The sequence below is a fragment of the Dermacentor albipictus genome, chromosome 2 (assembly GCF_038994185.2).
Source record: "Dermacentor albipictus isolate Rhodes 1998 colony chromosome 2, USDA_Dalb.pri_finalv2, whole genome shotgun sequence".
Lineage (NCBI taxonomy): Eukaryota > Metazoa > Arthropoda > Arachnida > Ixodida > Ixodidae > Dermacentor > Dermacentor albipictus.
Window position 1 is genome coordinate 69146153 of NC_091822.1, and position 20688 is coordinate 69166840.

Here is a 20688-nt window from a genome sequence, read left to right on the forward strand (position 1 = left end):
TGACGTAGTATCGTTTTTTTTAAATAGTTGAATTGCTTACTAAGTGTTGCGAAGTAAAGTGATAAAAAATTCAATTATACACCACACTGGAGATGCCGGGGCTTGAACCCGGGACTTCTCATATGCAAAGCGAGCGCTCTACCACTGAGCTAAACCCGCCCTTTTTTTTTTCTTTGTTACCTGTTTTACACACAACGCACGTACAAAAAAGGTAACACGTTTGCTCTTAGTAGAACATTCCACGCGTTAGAGTTAAAAACAGAAAGAGGTAGTTGTACTATGGTAAAAACACCGGCTGCATTCTGGGTAATGCAGCTTGGTTAAAGGAACCGAACTGTGGCCAATTTGTCTAATATGGGTAGCCACGCTGGTTGCTCCCCCTTGGCTTTATGTGTGTTACGTAGGTGCAGCATGTTTTCCACGAAATATTCTTGAGCAGAACGAGGTTGGAGAGCTTCATGCCTTACATCCATTCTTGTCTTCCAGGCACTGTGCATGCAGAGCAACATTATTGTGTCACACGGCACGTCTCCCGTCACTTCAAAAGGCAGAAAGCGGATACCGAATGGTGTCAGAGGGAATTCTTTTTTGATTGTTCTTTGTAGGATATCCCACAAGAACACCGAGTCCCAACAATCTAGAAATATATGGTCTATATTTTCCGGTTTATTGCATATACCGCAATCGGTACTCCATGGTACAAACAAACCCTTCTCTCTTAGCCATCGTTTTACGGGAAGCGTGCCGCTGTGCACAAGAAAGAAGAAAGATTTGGTAGAAGGCCTGATAGGCATTCTTTTTATGCGTTTCAAGACATTGCGTTCAGGCCCTAGAGCGTATGTTGAGCGGTATACGGGCACGGGGCACAAAATATCCACGAGGTCTTTATACAATTTCTGCCGGCCGACTACAGACAAATATTCAAGTGAGAAGTGGGCTTTGAGCAAACGAAAAGCGCTTACCACTTCGCGCATATATCCTTTCACTACTTGTGGCGTCCCACATGATGTAACAATGAACTCAGATAAGGCATTGTGTAGTTGGACGTGTATAACAGTTTGTAGAAATGCATTCCTTTGGTCGCCTAGGAAGATAAACCTTGAGACTACTTGTCTTAAAAACAAATTACACAAACCAAGACCTCCGTTGTTCACGGAATGAAATAAGTTTAACCTGCTTGTACGTTCCCATCCCGATCCCCAAACAAACATTGCGAATATCCTGTGCAATTTTTGGACACACATCCTAGACATACGTAACACTTGCAACATATAGAACACTTTAGCCACGAGGAATGAGTTACACACAGTTGCACGCGCAAACATTGAGAGATTCCGTCCTCTCCAGTTTCTTGTTTGCTCGTTTGCCCGATCAGTATCTGCTGTCCACTGCTCGGTCGTGTCGCGGTAATGTTCGAGTGGTACGCCGAGGTAAGTAGCAGGTGTCTCGGTGAAATTTATAGTGTCCAAAATTTCTGGCGTAGATTTCCATTCACCATGCCAAAAACCTAAGCATTTTTGCCATCATATTGCACTTCCTGTAAGGCTGCAGAAAGTTCTTGCGGTACGCATAGCTTCCTGAATACTTTCTTTATCAGTGCAGAATACTGCGATATCGTCAGCATCGGATAAGACCTTTATTTCACGTGATAAGAGCCGGAAACCACGTATGTTTTTATTCATCATTAGGTTTAAACACCGCGGTTCGAAGTAAATTGCAAATAGCAATGAACTGACAGGGCATCCCTGTTTTACACCAGAGTATGCTGTAATGCTTTCGGTTAATTTTTTATTAATAATTAGTTTTGAAGAACAGCCAGTGTAGGCCATTTTTACTCCATCATAAATGATGTTACCTACGTTGATGTGTTCTAAGAGGGAGAAAAGAATGCTGTGGGTTACCTTATCGAAAGCTTTTTCTAAGTAGAGTTGAATCATGGCTACCCGTCCGTGCATTAGGTCACATAGTTCCAATATACTTCTGGTCATATGAATATTCGTGAGAATGGTTCTCCCTTTGATTCCAGAAGTTTGATGTTCACCGACCAAGTTTGTAATCACAGACTGAAGTCGCTTAGCTATAACTTTCATAAAAACCTTATAATCCGTGTTAGTTAGACTTATGGGTCGGTATGCTTCGAGTGACAATAATTTTACAGGGTCTTTGGTCATTGGTAGTAGTACGACATGGCTTCTTTTAAATGACGGAGGCAGCATCTTAGATTCATAAGCTTCTTCTATAACTCTGAGGAGCATTTTTGCCATTTGATGCCTAAAGTATTTATAAAAAGCGGCAACAAGCCCGTCGGGCCCCGGAGCTTTACCTGTAGGCAAGTCATCTATTGCATTTTCCAGTTCACTAATACTTATTGGTCTTTGAAGTTGTGTTTTCACTTCATCTTCTAATCGTGGCATTAATTTCAGAAAATGGGTCTCAAAGCCCTCTCGCACATTCGCTACGCAGCCTAGCAAGTTTCTGAAACGTTGCACTAGCGCTCGTTCGATAACCTTTTGGTCTGTGGAAAGCGCACCTTGGTAGCGCAGCTGTTATTGCATTTCTCGTAGCGTAGCTTCTTTCGTCGCTTAATACTCGCTTGGTAGGTGTTTCGCCCATCCAGAGCCGCTCGGCACGCGACCTTATCATCGCACCTTGATATTTTTCCGTATCAATATTCTCGAGTTGCCTTTTGACTTCTTTAACTTTGTTTGCAAGCAGGCGAGGAACAGTACTTTCCGCATTTGAGAGATAGTCTAAAGTACGCTGCAACTCGGTTTCTTTCTGTCTTGCCTTGTAGCGCACGACACTAGCTCTTTCGATTGCGCTCATCTTAAGTTCACACTTAAAGTGCTCCCACAACTCGACAGGGCTGATGAAGTCGTTTTCCTGCATTTCTTTAATTTTTGCCGTTATTACTTCGATAAAGATTTCGCCTTGCAGGAGGCTATCATTGAATTTCCAGAGGCCCCAATTAAAGGTGCTCGTTTTACGCTTTGTGCCTATTGTAACAGTTACTAAGCTATGATCGCTAAGGCTTACGTGCTTAACGGCATATGTTTTGCAAAAAGATAAGAGGCTTGCTGTCAGATACACTCGGTCATGTCGGGCGTGGCTTGTGCCTTGGAAATGCGTGAACTGAACTCGCTTTTCTCGCAGTACATCGCCTATATCAATTAGGTCGTATTCCTGAACGATTGCGCTAAGTTGCAATGCGCTCTTATCATGTATCGGTACGTTCTTGGCGTTGTCTTCAGCCATGCATACACAATTGAAGTCTCCTAATAGTAACACATTTCTTTCGCATTTCAAGAAGGTTTCGATGTAACGGAAAAAATCTAAACGCTCACTAGCTTTGTTTGGTGCATAAATTCAAATAATTCGCCATAGTGCCTCTTTAACATGAAAATCGCAAACTACTAACCGACCACTTTCAGAAGCGATGACAGATTGCTCTACAATTCCGACGGAGTTACGCAAGAAAATTGCGCACCCCCCTGATTTACCCACGGCGTGGCACACACAGACATTATATCTTGACCGAAAGATTTCCACCATCTCATCAGTTTGTTCCTCGCTTTCGATTTTTGTTTCCTGGATAGCTAGAATGTCGAAATCATTTTCTAATAACAGGCGGCTCAGTTGAAGTTGCCGCCTTCGGGCTCCGAAGCCGCGTACGTTTAGTGTTGCAACATGAAGGGCTATTCCAGGATTAACGGCCATTGTAAATAATGTTTACACAAACCGACACAAGATACTGTTCAGATGAGTGGAAACTTACAACGCTAGACCAGTGACCACTGCTGTCTTTGCTGCACCCGATGCAGCCCGTCGCTTGGTTGAGTTGCCATCCGTGATTGTCCATTGTAGATGTAAGTCTTTCACCGGTCCCGCAACGAAGTGTTTAGCCGAACCATGCTCCCGCTAATGCGGGGGCACAGACGGCGTTGGTTTCCTGTCTGGTGGCACAGTAGGTTTTGGCTTGAAGTTAGACCTACGGGTGGACGCTGTTTTGGAGGGAGATCCTTCTGCACACTTTGAGTCAGAGCGCTGGTCGTCGCTGCTCGCTTTTTCTCGCGGGCGCTTAGTAACTGCCGCAGCCGGCATTCCCATAGTGACGTCGGTGCACGTTTCTCCCTTCTTGCCTTCCCGTGTTTCGCTGGGCCCAGGCTCTTTGGCGGTAGTTACGCTTACGGTATCGTTTGCAGGGGCAAGCTTTTGCGGTTGTTCCTCAGTGGCACTCTGACGTTTCTGCGCTTCGTCTACATCGGGGGGCGTGGCCTCAGGCGTCTTGTCCTTGCTGGGATGTGTTTCGCTTGCTGCTGCTGTCTCTTAGGCGTCGACCTGATCCATCAGGTGTTCGTCTAATATGTCACTACGACCCGGCCCAGTGACGTTCGCGTAGCTGCGCACGCACTGGGACTCTTCGTGGCCGTAGCGGTGACACAGCCCACAGCGCGGCACGCGACATTCGCGACGTATATGGCCAGTACAATGACACCGGAGGCAAAGCGGAGGCCTTCCTGGCACGATGTCTAGAGCATGATCTTCCCCTACTCGCACCTGGTGCGGCAGGCCTTCGACTGACATCCCTGCCTTCAAATGCAACGACACTAGGCGTGTATGTGACCCCTTGTCGTTGCAACCGGTAACACGCCATTTTTCTCTGGAGATTTCGGTCACGGTTCCGAATGGTGCCAGGGCTGCTTTGACGTCTTCATCGGGCGCGGTGTGGAGAAGCCAGTACAACTTCATGCTCACATCTTGGTTGCAGGAGTCAATCACAGCACAACGGTGGTCTTTCACGCTAAAAGCATCGGTAGACAAAAGTTTCTTCTTGCATTGAATGTCTTTGAAGGTGATGGCCCAGACGTGGTTCATTTGGTAGGCCCCGAGGGCAACCACTTCCGACATGAGCTAATGGCGGACTAGTGCATCGCGAAAACGCTCGACGCGATAAGGCCTTGCCTTTAAGTCACCGTATAAGAACACAGTAGTAAATACAGTAGTTCCTGATGGCAGCTGTGGCAAAACAAGTTGATAATCCTGTTGGGTCGTTTCCGAAAACCTGATTCCGCGGCCCGAACGGGCCGCAACAGCCGCTCCTGCGGAAGTCGACATTCCACGACCGTACCGGACAGAAGCCGGAAGTAGAATCACTGAGCTGCACCACCGGAACAATAAACGTAGTCTTGTGTGGACCGTTTATTGTTCTTCACATCCAGCAGCCACTAGAAAGCGGAAAAAGCTTCCTTTCAATCAGGCTTGTTGCTACACACCTGATGTGGCTGCAGTCATCCTAAGCGTTGTCGTGAAAGAAACGGCGCTTGTGGCGACGTGTAGGCGTGGAAGCCAGCGCGAGAAATGCGAGTATTGCTTGTTTAAGTGGAATTGACGTAGTAACGTTTATTTAAATTGTTGAATTGCTTACTGAGTGTTGCGAAATACAGTGATAAAAAACCAATTATACACCACTCTGGAGGTGCCGGGGTTTTAACCCGGGACTTCTCACAAGCGAAGCGAGCGCTCTACCACTGAGCTACACCCCCGGAACAATAAACGCAGTCTTGTGTGGACCGTTTATTGTTCTTCACATCCAGCAGCCACTCGAAAGCGGAAAAAGCTTCCTTTCTATCAGGCTTGTTGCTACACACCTGATGTGGCTGCAGTCATCCTAAGCGTTGTCGTGAAAGAAACGGCGTTGTGACGACATGTAGGCGTGGAAGCCAGCGCGAGAAATGCAAGTATTGCTTGTTTAAGTGGAATTGACGTAGTATCGTTTATTTAAATAGTTGGATTGCTTACTAAGTGTTGCGAAATAAAGTGATAAAAAATAAATTATACACCACACTCGAGGTGCCGGGGTTTGAACCCGGGACTTCTCACCTGCGAAGCGAGCGCTGTACCACTGAGCTACACCCCCCCTTTTTTTATTTATTGCCGGTCTTCGACATTGTACAAAGAAAATAATACAGAACACCATTACAATACACAATTAACAAATACAAAACATTTTGAAAGGATATACATGCCATCAGTCCTATAAGGACTGGCGTTGTCGAATTAAAATTCTTTCAATGCTGTCAGAGGTTCTATCCTACACAGCCATTCCGGTACACATTCTTGTATTTTCTTTATTTCAATGAAACGAGACATGCTTTCGCGGAAATACGTACGCGCAGGCGTAGCGTCCGGGTCGCAGTAGTACCCAGACATCCTTGCACGCCATAAACTGTGAAGACCCTTGAGCATTATTAGGTCGAAGGGGACCCCGTCGTCATTCGTTACCGCTAAGTACCTGATGCCATGCGGATTTAACGGTAACTCCTTCTTCATTGTTCTTTGTAGGACATCCCAGAAGAACACTCCGGCCCAGGAATGCAAAAAGACATGGTCTATTGTTTCTGGTTGCTTGCAAATCAAGCAGTGCGAGCCCCAGGGTACAAGAAAGCCACGTTCTTCCATGAATGTCTTCACTGAGAGTGTTCCTGTGTGTAATTTAAAAAAGAATGTCTTTACCCCAGTAGGGACCTCCATATTCTTCACTCGCTTAAGGACATCCAGTCCTGATCTTCCACTGTATAGCGCTCTGTACAATGGCACTAGAAATACAATATCGCAAATATCTTTATACAATGTTTTCTTTTTAACGTTACATAAATACTCAAAAGAAAAACGCACAGACAGAAAGCGCACACTATCTGCAACTTCTTTTAGATAGCCACGAAGCGTTCCGGGCATACTATCTGTGCTAACAATAAGTGCCGGCAAAGCACCTCTCAACCTCAGTTGGCATACAGTGCGCAGAAACGGATCACGCACATCCCGAAAAAACAAAAACCTGTTCACAAGCTGGCCTACAAAAAGATGCGCCAAGCCCAGCCCCCCTTTCTTCACGTGCCGGAACAGATTGGTTCGGCTACTCCTTTGCCAGGTAGAGCCCCAGATAAAAACCGCGAACACTCTGTGCAACCTTTGCACGTTTACCCTTTAACAGTACAACGTTTGCATGACGTACCACAACTTCGTGATAAAAAACATGTTACACACAGTTGCTTTTGCGAAAATCGACAGGTTGATGCCTTTCCACCTGTCTCCTTTTTCTCTTGTTTCTTTTGCTTGGTTCGTCCAGTATTCGTCGCTATTTTTGTAACTGCCCATGGGGACACCTAAGTACTTGGTCGGGGTTTTCATCCAGCTCACATTTGCAAAATGGTCCGAGGCCGAAGACCACTCTCCGTGCCACAAACCGAGGGACTTTCCCCAGTTCACTCAACTGCCCATCACATCACAAAAATTTTTCACTACCCTTATTGTTTCCGTCACACTTTCTTTGCTTGTACAACATACCGCGATGTCATCTGCATATGCCAAGGGTTTGATTTGTGTGGCTGCCAAGCTATACCCGCGTGTTTGCTCATTCTCATTTATTGCCAAACACATAGTTTCTACGTAAATGTCAAACAAAAGAGAACTGAGAGGGCAGCCCTGACGCACAGAACGCATGATGTTAATGGGGGCCCCCAATGATTTATTCACAATTAAGCGTGTTGTGCAGTTCTGGTACGCCAACGCCACTCCCTCAGTGATGATGGAACCAACATTAACGTAATCCAAAATGGCAAACACAATATCATGAGAGACACAATCAAACGCTTTCTCGAGGTCCAGCTGGAGCACCGCGACTCCACCCGAGGTGGCGTCACAGCCCTCCAGCACGCACCGCATCGTGTGAATATTCGGAAAAATGGACCTTCCCTTAATACCACACGTTTGGTGATCTGCCACTATGTCATTTATGACGCTTTGAAGTCTGGCAGCCAAAACTTTCATAAAAACCTTATAATCAACATTGGTTAAAGATATTGGCCTGTAAGATGTTACTAGCCTAAGATTCTCCACTTGGTCACTCTTAGGGATGAGTATGGTATGAGCTTTTCCAAAAGAAGGCGGCAAAGTTTTGTTATCATACGCATCATTAAACAGCTCTGTTAGTAACGGCGACAGTTCTTTCTTAAAAGCTTTATATAAACACGCGCCCAGACCGTCCGGCCCAGGTGATTTGCCTTGGTTCAAATCATCAATCGCTTTCTCAACTTCACGTTCTGTTATTTTAAATTCCAATCGTTGTTTTGTATCGTCACTCACGCGCGGCATCCGAGATAGAAAGGCCCTTCTGAGCTCGTCTATATTCACTTCTTGAAACGCAAAGAGTGACTGATAATACTCTCGAAACGCTCGGCCTATGCTCTTACTATCGTCGGCAACTGTGCCGTTCCATAAAATTCTGTCGACATGATTCCGTCGAGCTTGCGCTTTTTCGAGTCCCAGCGCCCGTTTAGTGGGCGTCTCTCCAGCTACTAATGCATTTGCTCTTGCTCGCACAACCGCACCTTAATACCGTTCCTTGTCAAGCTGCTCGATTTTTCCTTTAATGGCTCCTACATCTTGCTTATACGTCCCAGGCTCTTCGCACTCCAGCGCTATCAGCTGCTCAAGTGTCTTTCGTAAGCCCCTTTCTTTCATTTCCTTCTCAAATCGTAAGCCGCTCGATCTTTCTAAAGCTTTCATTTTTACGTTTTGTTTGAAGTATTCCCATTTCTCTGCTATTGTTTGACTGTTTTCTTCACATACTTTCCTGACGGCCTCACGTACTGCCTCTACAAATGGCTCGTCTTTTAGTAGTAAGGCATTCATTTTCCATAGTTCCCAATTAAAATCTTGTTTCTTCCTCTCCGTGCCTATATGACATTTCACAATGCAGTGATCCGAAAACGATACTGGTGCCACCGAATAACTATGGCACTTTGGAATTATGTCTTGCGATACGTATATGCGGTCTAGCCGCGCATGACTACTACCTTGGCATCATGTGTACATGACTTCCCGCTCCCCCTCCAGGCACTCACAGACATCGTCCAGTTCATTATCACTAATTAGCTTAGTCAACGCACTACTGCTTTTATCGCGAATACCAGCATTATTGACTCTATCCCGGGCCCTCAAAACACAATTGAAATCCCCCAACAAAACCATGCACTTATCAGTGCTAATATACTGAAAAAGGTTCGCAAAAAATGAAGCGCGTTCTTCCACAGCATTCGGTGTATATATGCACATGACTCTGAGTTCCAATTCACGAAAAACAAAATCACAAAAAACGATCCTTCCGGTTTGACATGAAAATACATTTTTAACAACAAGGCCAGGCAACTTCTTAACAAACAGGACACAACCGGCGCACGTCCCTACCGCATGGCTCACGACCGCATAATGTCGTCATGAAATGCTGCACCATGCTCCCGGTCTCCTCCTCTCCGTCAACCTTTGTCTCCTGGACAGCTAGAACGTCTAGGTCTTGGTCAGCGGCCAACCGTAGGACTTGGCTTTGCCTACGCTTGGCCGCCAACCCTCTCACGTTTAGTGTGGCAATAGTGAGCAACGGATTAGGAGCCATTATGAACCAAAGCATGAGATAGACCCGGAGCATGGTGCTTACCTTTCACGACCAGCCCTCGGCTAGCCGCCTCCGGGACCACCCGTCTTCCCGGCGTTATTCTTTTGCTGTGCTTTGTCACCAGGCTTTCCCTCGGGCGGAACATTTGGCTTCGGCTTGTAGACCGACCGCCCCCAAGAGGCGTCTTCGCTGGTGGCCCGTCACTTGTGCTGGATGCCGCGCGGTCCTTGTCTCCGCCCTCGTCACGGGGGCGCTTGGAGGTGGCACCGAGACTAGCCGCCCGGTCCCCGTCGTTTGCATCCTCGCCCTGTTGCATCGCTGACTCAGTGTCCTCGCGTTCGCCTTTATTAACACTTGCCTTCACAGGGTCTTCGTCCCTCTCGACACGTGCAGGCCCAGTCACCTGCTCAGCACCCTCGACTACCTTGGCTTGAGTGACCTCCGGTACCGTCGTGGCATTTGTCGTCAATGAAGGCACTTGCACACCGGCTCCCTTAGCAGCTTCTTCTGTCTCGAATGCGTCCATGACGTGCTCTGCAGCAACATCACTCGCTGCTGGTCCTGTCACGGCCGCGTAAGATTTAACGCAGTCAGCGTCGACGTGGCCGAACCGTCTGCATCTCGAACACCGGGGGACTTTGCAATCACGGCGTACGTGTCCTGTCCCTTGGCAGCGCAGGCACTGCATGGGCCGACCAGGTACGACCACCAATGCCAGCTCTCCGCCGACGCGGACCTGGTGAGGCAGGTCTTCCACTTTAATGCCGCTTCTCAGCTTCAGTAGCACGGTCCGGGTGGTCCAGGTCTTATCTCGCATGCCTTGGACGCGCCAACGCTCCCTGCTCACCTCTTCTACCTTGCCGAAGGTTGTGAATGCCGCCCGGACGTCCTCGTCGGAAACACCGTACAGCAGCCAGTGAAGCCGAAGTTTCGCCAGCTGGTCCTGCGGGTCGACGATGACACATCGATGCCCTTTCACCTGAAGCTCTTTCAGGGCCAGCAGGCGTTTTGTTGCAGCTGCGTCACTGAGGGTCACGGCCCAGACGTGATTGACCTGGTAGGCCCCGAGGCACACAACTTCCGGCAGCGGGCTTGTGGGCATAAGCGCATCCCGAAAATCCTCGACCTTGTACGGCCTCGCTCTTACATCACCGTGTAAAAAGACGGTGTTGAGAACAATTCGTCCTTTTGGCAGTTGGGGCAAAATAAACTGATAGTCCCTTTCATCGTCGTTGCTGAACCTGTTTCCGCGACCCAAAGTGACCGCTGTCGCCGCCCCGCTTGAGGCCATGATTCAACGATCCGATCAGCTCGGCTGCCGGAAGCAGAAAACAACTGAGCTACACCCGCAGAACAATAAACGGAGTCTTGTGTGGACCATTTATTGTTCTTCACATCCAGCAGCCACTAAAAAGTGGAAAAAAGCTTCCTTTCGATCAGGCTTGTTGCTACACACCTGATGTGCCTGCAGTCATCCTAAGCGTTGTCGTGAAAGAAACGGCGCTTGTGGAGGCGTGGAAGCCAGCGCGAGAAATGCAAGTATTGCATGTTTATGTGGAATTGACGTAGTATCCTTTTTTTAAATAGTTGAATTGCTTACTAAGTGTTGCGAAATAAAGTGATAAAAAATTCAATTATACACCACACTGGAGGTGCCGGGGCTTGAACCCGGGACGTCTCACGTGCAAAGCGAGCGCTCTACCACTGAGCTACACCCCCGGAACAATAAACGGAGTCTCGTGTGGACCATTCATTGTTCTTCACATCCAGCAGCCACTGGAAAGTGGAAAAAGCTTGCTTTCGATCAGGCTTGTTGCTACACACCTGATGTGCCTGCAGTCATCCTAGGCGTTGTCGCGAAAGAAACGGCGCTTGTGGCGACGTGGAGGCGTGGAAGCCAGCGCGAGAAATGCAAGTATTCCTTGTTTATGTGGAATTGACGTAGTATCGTATTTTTTTAAATAGTTGAATTGCTTACTAAGTGTTGCGAAATAAAGTGATAAAAAATTCAATTATACACCACACTGGAGGTGCCGGGGCTTGAACCCGGGACTTCTCACATGCAAAGCGAGCGCTCTACCACTGAGCTAAACCCCCCTTTTTTTTCTTTATTACCTGTTTTACACACAACGCACGTACAAAAAAGGTAACACGTTTGCTCTTAGTAGAACATTCCACGCGTTAGAGTTAAAAACAGAAAGAGGTAGTTGTACTATGGTAAAAACACCGGCTGCATTCTGGGTAATGCAGCTTGGTTAAAGGAACTGAACTGTGGCCAATTTGTCTAATATGGGTAGCCACGCTGGTTGCTCCCCCTTGGGTTTATGTGTGTCACGTAGGTGCAGGATGTTTTCCACGAAATATTCTTGAGCAGAACGAGGTTGGAGAGCTTCATGCCTTACATCCATTCTTGTCTTCCAGACACTGTGCATGCAGAGCAACATTATTGTGTCACACGGCACGTCTCCCGTCACTTCAAAATGCAGAAAGCGGATACCGAATGGTGTCAGAGGGAATTCTTTTTTGATTGTTCTTTGTTGGATATCCCACAAGAACACCGAGTCCCAACAATCTAGAAATATATGGTCTATAGTTTCCAGTTTATGGCATATACCGCAATCGGTACTCCATGGTACAAACAAACCCTTCTCTCTTAGCCATGGTTTTACGGGAAGGGTGCCGCTGTGCACAAGAAAGAAGAAAGATTTGGTAGAAGGCCTGATAGGCATTCTTTTTATGCGTTTCAAGACATTGCGTTCAGGCCCTAGAGCGTATGTTGAGCGGTATACGGGCACGGGGCACAAAATATCCACGAGGTCTTTATACAATTTCTGCCGGCCGACTACAGACAAATATTCAAGTGAGAAGTGGGCTTTGAGCAAACGAAAAGCGCTTACCACTTCGCGCATATATCCTTTCACTACTTGTGGCGTCCCACATGATGTAACAATGAACTCAGATAAGGCATTGTGTAGTTGGACGTGTATAACAGTTTGTAGAAATGCATTCCTTTGGTCACCTAGGAAGATAAACCTTGAGACTACTTGTCTTAAAAACAAATTACACAAACTAAGACCTCCGTTATTCACGGAATGAAATAAGTTTAACCTGCTTGTACGTTCCCATCCCGATCCCCAAACAAACATTGCGAATATCCTGTGCAATTTTTGGACACACATCCTAGACATACGTAATACTTGTAACATATAGAACACTTTAGCCACGAGGAATGAGTTACACACAGTTGCACGCGCAAACATTGATAGATTCCGTCCTCCCCAGTTTCTTGTTTGCTCGTTTGCCCGATCAGTATCTGCTGTCCACTGCGCGGTCGTGTCGCGGTAATGTTCGAGTGGTACGCCGAGGTAAGTAGCAGGTGTCTCACTGAAATTTATAGTGTCAAAAATTTCTGGCGTAGATTCCCATTCACCATGCCAAAAACCTAAGCATTTTTGCCAGCTTATTGCACTTCCTGTAAGGCTGCAGAAAGTTCTTGCGGTACGCATAGCTTCCTGAATACTTTCCTTATCAGTGCAGAATACCGCGATATCGTCAGCATAGGATAAGACCTTTATTTCACGTGATAAGAGCCGGAAACCACGTATCTTTTTATTCATCATTAGGTTTAAACACCGCGGTTCGAGGTAAATTGCAAATAGCAATGAACTGACAGGGCATCCCTGTTTTACACCAGAGTATACTGTAATGCTTTCGGTTGATTTTTTATTAATAATTAGTTTTGAAGAACAGCCAGTGTAGGCCATTTTTACTCCATCATAAATGATGGTACCTACGTTGATGTGTTCTAAGAGGGAGAAAAGAATGCTGTGGGTTACCTTATCGAAAGCTTTTTCTAAGTAGAGTTGAATCATGGCTACCCGTCCGTGCATTAGGTCACATAGTTCCAATATACTTCTGGTCACATGAATATTCGTGAGTATGGTTCTCCCTTTGATTCCACAAGTTTGATGTTAACCGACCAAGTGTGTAATCATAGACTGAAGTCGCTTAGCTATAACTTTCATAAAAACCTTATAATCCGTGTTAGTTAGACTTGTGGGTCGGTATGCTTCGGGTGACAATAATTTTACAGGGTCTTTGGTCATTGGTAGTAGTACGACATGGCTTCTTTTAAATGACGGAGGCAGCATCTTAGATTCATAAGCTTCATCTATAACTCTGAGGAGCAATTTTGGCATTTGATGCCTAAAGTATTTATAAAAAATTGGAGGACGCTTAAGCTTCGCCTTCAAGAGTGGAACGCGACAGCGTTTCCGTCGACCCGCCAAGGGGTGTAAGACAATGGGCTACAGGACAGCCATCACTTACAAGGCGCCCCGCATCGGACGCGGTGAGCGTCGAGCCATATGGTCGAGCAACGCGGCGTTCGGCACAGCAACGAAACGTGCGCCTGAGCAAGCGGAACGAACCGAAGAACTCGGTATCTCGTAGGGGGAAATGAATGATGCACGCCAGCCAAACGTCGTGATCGGCACGGGCAGAGAGATAGAGAGATAGCGATCTAAAGACAGGAAGGACGCTGGATTCTGCCGAGGGAGCAAGGCGAAGCGTTGTCAGGGGAGAGAGAGTCCGGGCAACGACCTCCCTCGCACCGGTCCTTCCACAGCTCCAATGCGGGCGTGGCGCGCCATCTGTTGAGGCAGCGCCCTACATGGAGAGGAGGGGGTCTTCTGTGTTTGCCGCAAGATGGCTCTACGTGTGCGGAAAGCGCAGAAGAAATGCAGCGGAAACGCACTTCGCTACTCTTGTAATTGCGACTTCTGTAAGTTACATGTTAATAATTACCTGTATACACTGCAGTATAACTTTCCACGGCTCGTTTCGAAGGCAACACCGCATTCACTACAGGCGCGTTTGTACCGCTTGGAAGCATCAAATTCGTGGCTGAGTGGTAGCGTCTCCATCTCACACTCCGGAGACCCTGGTTCGATTCCCACCCAGCCCATCTTGGAAGTTGCTTTTTATTTATGAAGTACCTGCCGTTATTTATCGCTCACGGTCAACGCCGCGGACGCCGACACCCGACGCCGACGACACCGGCTTTTCTGCGACACGAGCTCCTTAACGCTATCGCGTTAAAAGCGGCAACAAGCCCGTCGGGCCCCGGAGCTTTACCTGTAGGCAAGTCATCTATTGCATTTTCCAGTTCACTAATACTTATTGGTCTTTGAAGTTGTGTTTTTACTTCATCTTCTAATCGTGGCATTAATTTCAGAAAATGGGTCTCAAAGCCCTCTCGCACATTCGCTCCGCAGCCTAGCAAGTTTCTGAAACGTTGCACTAGCGCTCGTTCGATAACCTTTTGGTCTGTGGAAAGCGCACTTTGGTAGCGCAGCTGTTATTGCATTTCTCGTAGCGTAGCTTCTTTCGTCGCTCAATACTCGCTTGGTAGGTGTTTCGCCCATCCAGAGCCGCTCGGCACGCGACCTTATCATCGCACCTTGATATTTTTCCGTATCAATATTCTCGAGTTGCCTTTTGACTTCTTTAACTTGTCGGGCCCTTGGCCCTCTCTGCAGCGCGCACGGGGGAAGCCTTTGAATCGCGCGCCACAACGGCACTCGTCGCATGGAGCATGCGCGTCGATCGCGGTAGCGTAAGAACTCGCGTGGGGACTGCCGGGAAGGCGGCTGCCCGATAAGAAGGCAGCGGAGACGACTCTCGGGGCTTTTTGCGGGCGCGGGCTTGGGGAGGCGCTGGTGGGGCGTGGCCTGTCTAGGTTTCTTTTACCGAGCGTGCTGCAGAGCAGGTGGAAAAGCGTCTTTGCATTGTGTCTGCATGAAAGAGTGTTGTTCTTCTTGTTGTTCGCTTTTGGGACTATCCGCGCGCCTGGTTCGGTGCTTGCTTGCTTTATGCGCTTTATGCATTCTGTTATCGCCCGAAAGATTGTGTTGGTTGATGGTTGGTAGCGGCCGTTCTTTCGTCGCTCCCTTTCGCTTGTATATTTGGTTGCCTCGCTGTTTTGCAGCTTGCCTCTTTGCTTTTGCTGCCTTTTGCTGCTTTGCTTCTTTGCTGCCTGCTTCCTTGCCTTGTTGTTTTCTGCTATTGGCCGCGAGGCTGCGGTAATATTGAGTGTTACATTCTAGCGTAAATTAAAGCGGTTTTTGTTCCTTGCGCCTTTGGTCCTCTGTCGTGCTGGTCGCGGCTCGCGGACCCCCTGAGCGAAGGCTGAGGGGCCTTCATCTGGCACCCAACGTGGTTTTCTTCTTTCTCGTTGTTTTTCTGTTTGTTCTGGAGTACGCTTCCGCACCGCAGGGACCACGAGCACGGGAACGAGGGAACCGCCCCCATCTCGAGGCAGCTGGAACTCGCCCCCTAGGCCTACTTGTTTCGCTCCGACATCGGGTCCCACAGCTCCTGCATCTGTACCCAAACCCTCTGACCGGCGTAAGCTCACTGAACGTTTATTCGACCTCCCGCTTTCCTTGCGCCCCGCTATTCCGCGCAATCCTGCTTCCGCAGAACCGCTTGACCATTCCGTCGGACCGCTTTGCCCGCCCAATTTGAACACCAAAGATGCACCGCCGGCATTTTAATGCACCTACGTTCGGGTAAAGTCAAGAAGAGCGCGGTTGAAAATCATCCTCGCAAACCCATTACTACAATGCCCGATAAGAAGGACCAGGGTGCGCCCGCACAAGATATGTGCAACATTATTGCCCAGCTGACCGCGCTGCTCGAGCATCAGACAAACATAACTCCAGAAGCCAGTTTCCATTTGCGGCTCGCTGTGCCTACATATGAAGGGCACACAGATACGAAATCGGTGGCGGACTTCCTTCAGGAAATGGAAGATTACCGCAATGCGCAAGCCATTACGGATGACGTTCTTCTTCAGCGCGTTTTGCCCGTCGCCCTGACTGGGTCCGCCGCCCGCTGGCGTCGTCGCCAGTCCTTCCAAAGTTGGGCGCACTTTGAGCAGCTACTGCGAGCAGAATTCCTCCCCCCCGACTACGTTGTGCGCATGAAAGACGAGCTTCGCGCCCGTAGTCAGGCGGAGGAGGAAAGCCTCCTCGAATACATACCGTCCTTTCAGGAGCTTTACGAGCGCGCAGATCCTTCAGCACCCGAAACGGAAAGATTCACCCGGGCAATCCGGCAAGCTCACCCTCGCTTCCAGGCTTATCTAAGGGGCCGCACCTTCTCTTCGCTCGACGATCTCGTTAAAGCGGCGTCCGATATTCAGGCGGCGATGTTGGCAGAGCTAACTTACCAGCCTCCACCCCCGCCTCAAGCCTCCCTCGAGCCGTCTTGCGCGTGGCACGGTTCTCAGATTGCAAGCCCGGGGAATATGGTACCGCCTCCAAGGGCGCTGGACCCATTCACTCACCGCACCTTTGCCACCCAGGTACCTTTCCGGCCTCCGGTCCCGGAACCTGTCACAACGTTGCGAGGCACTCGGGGCCGCAGCAGGCCTGTAGTGGCTGCCGCCCAATCAGGCGCAGCAGATACACGCAGGAGCATTCCAGTCTGCTTCCAGTGTGGAGGACGAGGCCACTACAAGAGCCAGTGCCCGAGCCCCCCTGGCTCGGGCACTGGCTACGGAAAGGTGCCAGCTCCAGGGAAAGGTGCCAGCTCCAGGCAAAGGTGCCAGGGAAGCCGGAAGTAGAATCACTGAGCTGCACCACCGGAACAATAACCGCAGTCTTGTGTGGACCGTTTATTGTTCTTCACATCCAGCAGCCAATAGAAAGCGGCAAAAGCTTCCTTTCGATCAGGCTTGTTGCTACACACCTGATGTGGCTGCAGTCATCCTAAGCGTTGTCGTGAAAGAAACGGCGCTTGTGGCGATGTGGAGGCGTGGAAGCCAGCGCGAGAAATGCGAGTATTGCTTGTATAAGTGGAATTGACGTAGTAACGTTTATTTAAATTGTTGAACTGCTTACTGAGTGTTGCGAAATAAAGTGATAAAAAATCAATTATACACCACTCTGGAAGTGCCGGGATTTGAACCCGGGACTTCTCACATGCGAAGCGAGCGCTCTACCACTGAGCTACACCCCCGGAACAATAAACGCAGTCTTGTGTGGACCGTTTATGGTTCTTCACATCCAGCAGCCACTAGAAAGCGGAAAAAGCTTCCTTTCGATCAGGCTTGTTGCTACACACCTGATGTGGCTGCAGTCATCCTAAGCGTTGTCGTGAAAGAAACGGCGTTGTGGTGATGTGTAGGCGTGGAAGCCAGCGCGAGAAATGCAAGTATTGCTTGTTTAAGTGGAATTGACGTAGTATCGTTTATTTAAATAGTTGGATTGCTTACTAAGTGTTGCGAAATAAAGTGATTAGAAATAAATTATACACCACACTGGAGGTGCCGGGGTTTGAACCCGGGACTTCTGACATGCGAAGCGAGCGCTCCATCAGTGAGCTACACCCCCCTTTTTTTTATTTATTGCCGGTCTTCGACATTGTACAAAGAAAATCATACAGAACACAATTACAATACACACTTAACAAATACAAAACATTTTGAAAGGATATACATGCCATCAGTCCTATAAGGACTGGCGTTGTCGAATTAAAATTCTTTCAATGCTGTCAGAGGTTCTATCCTACACAGCCATTCGGGTACACATTCTTGTATTTTCTTTATTTCAATGAAACGAGACATGCTTTCGCGGAAATACGTACGCGCAGGCCTAGCGTCCGGGTCGCAGTAGTACCCAGACATCCTTGCACGCCATAAAGTGTGAAGGCCCTTGAGCATTATTAGGTCGAAGGGGACCCCGTCGTCATTCGTTACCGCTAAGTACCTGATGCCATGCGGATTTAACGGTAACTCCTTCTTCATTGTTCTTTGTAGGACATCCCAGAAGAACACTCCGGCCCAGCAATGCAAAAAGACATGGTCTATTGTTTCTGGTTGCTTGCAAATCGAGCAGTGAGAGCCCCAGGGTAGAAGACAGCCACGTTCTTCCTTGAATGTCTTCACTGAGAATGTTCCTGTGTGTTATTTAAAAAAGAATGTCTTTACCCCAGTAGGCACCTCCATATTTTTCACTCGCTTAAGGACATCCAGTCCTGATCTTCCACTCTATAGCGCTCTATACAATGGCACTAGAAATACAATATCGCAAATATCTTTATACAATGTTTTCTTTTTAACGTTACATAAATACTCAAAAGAAAAACGCACAGACAGAAAGCGCACACTATCTGCAACTTTTTTTAGATAGCCACGAAGCGTTCCGGGCATACTATCTGTGCTAACAATAAGTGCCGGCAAAGCACCTCTCAACCTGAGTTGGCATACAGTCCGCAGAAACGGATCACGCACATCCCGAAAAAACAAAAATCTGTTCACAAGCTGGCGTACAAAAAGATGCGCCAAGCCCAGCCCCCCTTTCTTCACGTGCCGGAACAGGTTGGTTCGGCTACTCCTATCCCAGGTAGAGCCCGAGATAAAAACCGCGAACACTCTGTGCAACCTTTGCACGTTTACCCTTTAACAGTACAACGTTTGCATGACTTACCACAACTTCGTGATAAAAAACATGTTACACACAGTTGCTTTTGCGAAAACCGACAGGTTGATGCCTTTCCACCTGTCTGCTTTTTCTCTTGTTTCTCTGGCTTGGTTCGTCCAGTATTCGTCACTATTTTTGTAACTTCCCATGGGGACACCTAAGTACTTGGTCGGGGTTTTTATCCAGCTCACATTTGCAAAATGGTCCGGGGCCGAGGACCACTCTCCGTGCCACAAACCGAGGGACTATCCCCAGTTCACTCTACTGCCCGTCACATCACAAAAATTTTTCACTACCCTTATTGTTTCCGTCACACTTTCTTTGCTTGTACAACACACATGTCATCTGCATATGCCAAGAGCTTGATTTGTGTGGCTGCCAAGCTATAGCCGTGTATTTGCTCATTCTCAGTTATTGCCAAACACATAGTTTCTATGTAAATGTCAAACAAAAGAGGACTGAGAGGGCAGCCCTGACGCACAGAACGCATGACGTTATTGGGGGCCCCCAATGATTTATTCACAATTAAGCGTGTTGTGCAGTTCTGGTACGCCAACGCCACTCTCTCAGTGATGATGGAACCAACATTAACGTAATCCAAAATGGCAAACAAAATATCATGAGAGACACAATCTAACGCTTTCTCGAGGTCCAGCTGGAGCACCGCGACTCCACCCGAGGTGGCGTCACAGCACTCCACACTCTAAGAAAAAAGAGAGTAAAAAGTAATCCCGGCAACTTGACTCTCTTTTTTCTTCCGAAGACCCACTTTTACGCGAGTAGAGTCAGAAAACAAGAGTAAAGATTTGCGCATGGGTCGTTTGACTCTCAATAGCACGCGAAGAGTCGTCGTGGAAAATCGCCATTCCTCTGATATTTGAGATGAGTCTGGCGAGAGAAAGATTTTAATGCAGGAGAAGAAATACCAGATAAACTCTTCTGTTTTAGGCAGGCCCTCGGGTTCCTGTCCTGGTTGTAATGCGGTGTATCATTCTTTCATCCTTGTCATGTTGTGCAATTACTTCGAACTCCATATATTGATTTTACTTGACCATGTTTGTTGATACCTCGCACGCTTAAGCGATAGCTGGTTTCCTATGCTAAGGAAGACCTGGATTTGCCACACTGGATTCTGACCATAAGTAAATCTAAAAAAAAGTATTGGCTACTAAAGAGAGCACAGCAACGAGATAACAAGTTCAGTAGGCGCCCTCAACAGTGTCGATTGTAAGTGTAATTCCGCGACTCAAAATTAAATATTGAAGACTTAAGTTGAAAACTCAAGATCTTGTTATGAGGCGCACGGTAATGGAAAGTTGCAGATTTATTTTCAGCAGCTTGGGTTATTTAACGTGTACGGAATCCATGGTATACGCGCATTTTCGCATTCTGACCCCGTTGGAATGTGACTGCCGCGGTTGTGGGTGGACCCGTCACCTCGAGCTCAGCAGCGCAACACAATAGCCACTGGGCTAGCGCAGTGCGTTGCGTTCCGCGACCAGAAACAAATATTAGTGTACGCAACACTGCTTTGGAACCCCCTAGAAATATAAAAACAACAACACAGCAGTTTCACCCCAATGCTGCATGAACCACTGCACGAACTATTGCACGAACCAAGGTTCGTAGTTTCATCGGCTGAATAAACTGCAGTAAACATTCGCTTACTCCTGAAATTAGCAAGCACTGGGTCACGCGCACGTGCAAACATCAACAGATCTCACTCAATGACGGCGAACACTCGCTGTC

The 20688-nt window shown here is 47.9% G+C and overlaps 1 protein-coding gene and 4 non-coding genes across 5 annotated transcripts; 1 reads left to right on the forward strand and 4 right to left on the reverse strand.

Annotated features, from left to right (window-relative positions):
• Positions 1-5471: 5471 nt before the first annotated feature.
• Positions 5472-5543, reverse strand: TRNAA-CGC (transfer RNA alanine (anticodon CGC)). The gene has a single exon. It is a non-coding gene; the product is annotated as a tRNA-Ala (tRNA).
• Positions 5544-11098: 5555 nt separating this feature from the next.
• Positions 11099-11170, reverse strand: TRNAA-UGC (transfer RNA alanine (anticodon UGC)). The gene has a single exon. It is a non-coding gene; the product is annotated as a tRNA-Ala (tRNA).
• Positions 11171-11476: 306 nt separating this feature from the next.
• Positions 11477-11548, reverse strand: TRNAA-UGC (transfer RNA alanine (anticodon UGC)). The gene has a single exon. It is a non-coding gene; the product is annotated as a tRNA-Ala (tRNA).
• Positions 11549-16076: 4528 nt separating this feature from the next.
• LOC135903172 (uncharacterized) lies at positions 16077-17081 on the forward strand. Its single transcript, XM_065433574.1, has one exon. The coding sequence runs from the start codon at positions 16077-16079 to the stop codon at positions 17079-17081; it is 1005 nt and encodes a 334-aa protein (XP_065289646.1).
• A 323-nt stretch (positions 17082-17404) lies between these two features.
• TRNAA-CGC (transfer RNA alanine (anticodon CGC)) lies at positions 17405-17476 on the reverse strand. Its single transcript has one exon. It is a non-coding gene; the product is annotated as a tRNA-Ala (tRNA).
• Between the last annotated feature and the right edge of the window lie 3212 nt (positions 17477-20688).

Excerpts from the sequence above, each read along its gene's own strand:
- LOC135903172 (XM_065433574.1), top strand. The coding sequence starts at position 16,077 with ATGCCCGATAAGAAGGACCAGGGTGCGCCCGCACAAGATATGTGCAAC.